The 6,009-nt window shown below is 42.3% G+C and overlaps 1 protein-coding gene across 1 annotated transcript; it reads left to right on the top strand.

The window, feature by feature from the left end:
* Positions 1–1,134: 1,134 nt before the first annotated feature.
* LOC136463786 (small ribosomal subunit protein uS17-like) lies at positions 1,135–3,488 on the top strand. The gene is made up of 6 exons (XM_066462763.1): positions 1,135–1,259; positions 1,741–1,781; positions 1,877–1,977; positions 2,657–2,801; positions 2,891–2,980; positions 3,176–3,488. The coding sequence occupies exons 1-6, from the start codon at positions 1,248–1,250 to the stop codon at positions 3,267–3,269; spliced, it is 483 nt and encodes a 160-aa protein (XP_066318860.1). The 5' UTR covers positions 1,135–1,247; the 3' UTR covers positions 3,270–3,488.
* The last annotated feature ends 2,521 nt before the right edge of the window (positions 3,489–6,009 follow it).

Raw genomic sequence — 6,009 nt, 5'->3', positions numbered from 1 at the left:
GCTGGAGAAGATTATCAATATGGCTCGATTTTTTGTATTCACATCCAAGACGTTTGCTAGTAATATCTCAAGAAAAAAATATATAACAGTGGTTGCGCTCTCTGTTGTCTTAGCATTTCGCACAACGAAAGTCGATGGAAAGCTACTCATAGAACATCTATGGTGGTGTTTGGTTACTCATTTTTGTGATGTAAACAGCTCACAACGTTATTTCACATTTGGTTAGATCTGCCTATGATCAAATCGTAGTGGGATCCCATCCATGCTATTTAAGGTCGATCCCGCCCATGGTCGGGCGTTATGGAATCAAGAAATTAGTGATTCTATTTCTGATACGGTTGTGACTTGTTCTCTCGGCGTATCATTAAGGCCTTGTTTAGATGTTGTCGTATTTATCTCAATCTATATGTGTTGAGGTGAATTGGAGTGAAACTTGAACTAAATTCTATCTGTGGATTGAGGTCAACACGACAACATCCAAACAAGGCCTAAAAGTGCTTCAACCAAACAAAACCTATAATGCTTCCAAATGATTAAGTGTTCGGTGTTAACGTGGTTCTACGCAATGCAACTAAAAAAGTGCTTCAAGAAAATCCAATTAAAATATGAATGATAGCATGCGCTAGTCTATTTTGTATAAAGTTTGACCATGAACAAACACTTCTACTATGCATATGTACAATTTTATAGCTCACAACATCTTTTTTGAAACTATTTACTATTCTTGTGCTAAAATAATAATCAATAGAATGTTCAGCATGAAAATGGCTACAAAAAAACACTGTGAGCTATAGAATTTTGTTTCAATCCAACTCGTATAAGAAGTTAAGATTTTTTTTAGGGAGCTGTGCAGAGATGGGAATTGCTACCAATGGAACGCGAGATTTGAATCTCTCGACCTCCCTTTTTTTCCCGTTTCAATTGGTGGGAGACTCCCCACTGGGACTGGTTTGCCCACCTTTTTATTCGGAACAGTTATTTAAAAAAAACTATTTTTTTTTAAAAAAAAGGCTTACCCGCGGTAGTAGTAAAGCCCAGTATGTAACCAGTAAGCACTACGGCCCAAAAAATAAAAGCCTATGTAACCTCTCAAAAGAAAAGAACAAAAGCCCATCTAACTCGCATACATATAACCAGCCGGACGAGTAGGGTTTGGTTTGGGCACGCCTTCTATCCTCCCGCCGCCGCCGCCGCCGCCACCGCCTACGCCGTGCGCCGCTGCACGTTAGTCCTCTCGAACATCAACCATGGCGGAGCAGGTGAGTTGCATCCGTGGACTGCACGACGAGCTATCGATTTGTTGTCTTTCGATAAGTCCGAGTGGGGAATACTAGCCTTCTCGCAGTCGCAGCGTTCTTTTGGCCCAATTTGCTATGGTGCCTTGCTTGTAAGTCATGTTGACACCTTCAGGTCTAGTGCTGTTCTGTCGAGGTGTCCTTACTCTTATGTAGACGTCTATTTATCTAGTGGTATGGTTTGATTCTCAATTTCGTCATTAGTGTCGACTTGTTCAATCCTGATACTATGAAATGGACGTGGGTAACTTCTTTCCTCACTGATTGATTCAATTGTGACGCTCTAAAATAGATGTAGATAAATATTCAGTCGAGCACCAGATCTACGTGGATCAGTCTGGTTCTTACAATTTAGCACAAGTGGATTGCTATCGCCAGCAGTTTTTATCAACTTGTCACCATTGTATCTGTAATAAAAATTAAACAAATTATCTGGTTTTTGCAGACAGAGAAGGCTTTTCTCAAGCAGCCTAAGGTGTTCCTCTGGTAAGAGAAAGTAATGTTATTCTTTCTAAATTGGTTCGTGGTATTTTGTTGTGTAACGAACTACTAATCATGGTTTCATTTGTATAATGCTGCAGCTCGAAGAAGGCCGCCAAGGGGAATAAGCCCGGCAAGGGGGGCAACAGGTTCTGGAAGAACGTTGGCCTTGGTTTCAAGACTCCCAGGGAAGCCATCGAAGGTTTGTCCTGGAGTTCGATTGTCCAACAATTTGTCATTTCAGAACTCCCTAATTTGATGTTACTTGTTAGCTTAATGTAACTTATTCATGGGCTCGTAGTGTTCTCTAATTCATCACTTTTAAGAGACTAGCAGAGAATCCACAACTGAATCAAACTCTGTGATTTTATATGTTATAAATGTGCCCTATTTAAGCTATCTGTCACTGAACTGTTTGATCCTTTCTGCAACACTTGGGCTGTACTGAAATATAAAACATTAGCAAGCATATGGCAATGTTGCTATATTGTTCACTTAATGCCCATTGACATGAACATTATGCTATATGCTTTGTATCCAACCTGAAGGTGTGACTAGAAGAAACAGTATGAATGGCGTGACAATTTGTCTTTTAGTTCCTCCTTGATTATCTGTACACACGTGCTTCTTTATCTACCAGATTCTTTATGAACACTCCTGCTCCCTTAAACTAGATTGTTTGATATCCACTTATGTTTGGTTTGTCTCTTCAATTTAATTTGGGGTGGGGGGTCATTGTTAATACATATTTGGAACGTAATGGTTCTTTTTCTTTGTTTTCATTGCGTTACTCAGAATTGCGTATGCAGCTCTCTCTGCCTTTCCTTGTTCAGTGCAGAAACTCTGTAAACTTTGAGACTTAAATGTGCTCTTCATTGCAGGAACCTACATTGATAAGAAATGCCCGTTCACTGGCACTGTGTCAATTAGAGGCCGCATCATTGCTGGAACATGCCATAGCGCTAAAATGAACAGGACTATCATTGTTCGTAGGAACTACCTTCACTTTGTCAAGAAATATCAGAGGTCAGTGAATATTCTTTGATTGTTTTCAGACTTGTATCGGATTATTTCATCATACTAATACGAACTGTAATTCTGGTATTCTTGTATAGGTATGAGAAGAGGCACTCTAACATCCCCGCCCACATTTCCCCTTGCTTTCGTGTGAAGGAAGGAGACCATGTGATCATTGGCCAGTGCAGGTAAAAAACAAAACAGTTCTGATTATTTTGAAGCTAAGCTTGGTCTTTGCACAACATATCTCCACATTTGCACCGCTCTTCCCAATACGATTATGGCTTACTATAGATACTTAGCTTTTCTGCTGTGCCAATAATAGCTGCTCGATGCCACTCTGAACTCTCAAAAACTCACTGTTGTGCCATGTGCCTATGCAGGCCACTGTCCAAGACGGTGAGGTTTAATGTGCTGAAGGTGATCCCTGCCGGGTCAAAGAGTGGTGCAGTGAAGAAGGCATTCACTGCTGCCTGAGGAAGAGGAATACATAAAAGATTCTGAAAGCTATAGATCATGAGAAGATTATGAAAGCATAGATCATGAGAAGATTATGAAAGCTATAGATCATGAGATTTTGATGTCAGTTTCTATATGCCATTTGTACTAGGATTTTTGACTCAGAGAATTATGTGCGAAGTTAAAAGTTAAATGTGCTGAATTCTGGCTGATGCTGAAATTTGGCTTATGCTGAAATGTTGTGAGAGGAAAACACTGTTACATGGCTGAAAAGTAGTTCTGAACAAGCTCAAGCGAACAGATCTTGAGTGATGCACTGAAGGCGTTGTTTCATGATTATCTTTGTGCATTTATGGGTGAAAACATCTTGCTGGTTGTGATTATGTGGGTTCTTCTCGGATGGCCGACTCCAAGTGGTCTATGCCTAATTTGCATGGATGATGGATCATTGGATCCCATTCCCACATCAAGACATCCATGGGTGTCTGGTGTAATAAAAAGAACCTTGGAGGCTTTGAAAGATAACCAATGTATATAAGCGTGCTGTTTTGCTGCTGACGCCAGATGCCAAGTCCGGTCTGGTCTTCGTACTGTATGGATTAACGCGAGACCACTGCCACTTGGGTGTTGGGAGCTTAGATCAATTGTTCGCAACTCCTAGCTGTGCCCCCCTTGGGTGGATGAGTTGCTGGCTCGCATCTTACCCCTTCCTTGACCTCTCACAATGCTCTGCTGCATCCAGAAGGACTGAATCTGAATGTGCAAGATGCCAAGATGTGAACGTACAAGAAATCCAGAGGACTGCCCTTCTCCAATGCAGAGTACTCACTCCGTCAAAAAAAAAATATGCAATTCTAGCTTTAAACCAGACGAGGGAGGGAGTAGGCAACTGCTGAACTCATACGTGTCTAGCTATAAACCGGTCATTCGGCCAAGGCCAAGAACGATACAGTGACGGGCATCTGGCTTTCCGGCGCACACCTCGAGTCCGAAGACGCCAACAGGTCTGTTCCCACCATGGACCGGGACACGCCCGGGAAGCAGGAAGCTGCAACGCCAGGCTAAAGCGATGTCGCAGTCTCGCCGATCAATTTCCTCGTTTTGTCACTGTGCTTTTCAGTGTTTCAGCCTTGGGGAGCAAGGACGAATCCCGCCGGATTATCGAGCGGTCGACACGGATATTCTGGAGTACTCCTCCGTCCCGTAAAAATTGCAATCCTAGAGTTTAATTTTTTTTTTCTAAAAAGAATGCTAAATATAGGTACATGGGTCCCACATGCAAGAATTGAATGTACTCCCACTGCCGCGTGGTTGTTTCTCGTCCACAAAAACCACTGCACAAAAAAATAAAAATCCGGCCGTATCAGATGGTACAGCTCCGAAGGTGAGAGAATGGGAGAGCTCGGAAAGCTTCCGAGGGAGCAAGAGCTGACAACGGATGCAACAGACAGAACTTTACAAGGGTATTATTGTAATTTTACATCTCTCCTAGGTAACCGTGCTAAGTCCTAGAATTAAAAAAAAAATATTGGGACAGAGGAGTACTCCGGAGTGCTCAGGGGCAAACGTGACCTCGCTATATGAAAGCGGTCTGTCTGTTTACATCCTCGTAATTTGAAAACTAATACTCCCTCAGTTTCAAATTATAAAGTCTGACTTTCAAGATATATTATTTTTCTATACACTTATATATATATTATGTCTAAATACATAGTAAAAATTATGTATTAAAAAATCAAGTGACTTATAATTTAAAATTGAGGGAGTATAAACTAGCTGACTATTAACTACATTTTATTTCTGGGTCCAGCAGTTAAAAGATAGATGCATTGATATTATGTTCACAAATAATGTTCTTTCTATTTTAGCTGCTGATGGTTTTTACAGTTGATAAGCCGGTTGATACTGTTTTGTTATAAGAGAAAAATACTGTACCATGACTAATAAGTCGGGCTGATAAGTTCAAGTGAACAGGGCGAATACCCTTTGTCCATAAATACAAAATATCCTAGAAATTCTAAGACATATTATGTGGTAAATCAAACGACACATATAACCCTTAGTAGTAACCATATTTGAGTTAGTAATATAAATTAATGGTGGGTATATATATATATGTGAATGTTGCCTTTTTAGACTGAGATGAATAGCTAGTTCACCTAGATCCCTTGTAATTTAGGACAAATTTTGAATCGTAGATGAAGGAAGTAGTGATTAGCTAGACTATGAACTAATGGCCTATTTAGACCGGTTAAGGCTAGTTATTGAATAAGGTTAAAAATTAGTCTAAATTGTCTGGGTTGGTCACCTAGTTAGGCCATGTTTGTTTCCACGACCGCGTCACGTTTCAGAAGGAATTGCTGAGACAAGCCCGCCGAAATGGGTCGCGACGGTCACCAACGCGAACGTCTGTTCGCGTTCGATTATCTCCCGCAAGGGTGATTCGAAACGCGAGCGAAGGGCTGCGATTTGGGAAAAGCGAGCCGCGTTCCGTGCCTATCCCTCCCTCCACTCGAGCGCTCGCCCTCTCCTCCCGTGAGGTTTCGCCCCCTCCTCCGGATCCCCACCGTCAAGTCGCTCCATCCCCGCCGCTGCCTCCCTCTAGCCTCACCGCCTCTGATCGTCCCGGCTGCCGCCTTCCGTGGCCTAGATCCAGCCGGCGGTGGCAGTTCCTCACCACCATTGGCGAAGTCGCCCTCTGCAGCCGCCTCCCTCCCCCACCGCAAGCACGCCTACCTTAGGATCCAGACTCCAGGAT

This window comes from Miscanthus floridulus, chromosome 7, assembly GCF_019320115.1.
Source record: "Miscanthus floridulus cultivar M001 chromosome 7, ASM1932011v1, whole genome shotgun sequence".
Taxonomy (NCBI): Eukaryota; Viridiplantae; Streptophyta; class Magnoliopsida; order Poales; family Poaceae; genus Miscanthus; species Miscanthus floridulus.
This window is presented reverse-complemented; position numbering and strand designations above follow the sequence as displayed.

Coding starts and splice junctions, on each gene's coding strand:
- LOC136463786 (XM_066462763.1), top strand. Junction 1,782..1,876: donor CAGCCTAAGGTGTTCCTCTG/GTAAGAGAAAGT, acceptor ATAATGCTGCAG/CTCGAAGAAGGCCGCCAAGG. Junction 1,978..2,656: donor TCCCAGGGAAGCCATCGAAG/GTTTGTCCTGGA, acceptor TCTTCATTGCAG/GAACCTACATTGATAAGAAA.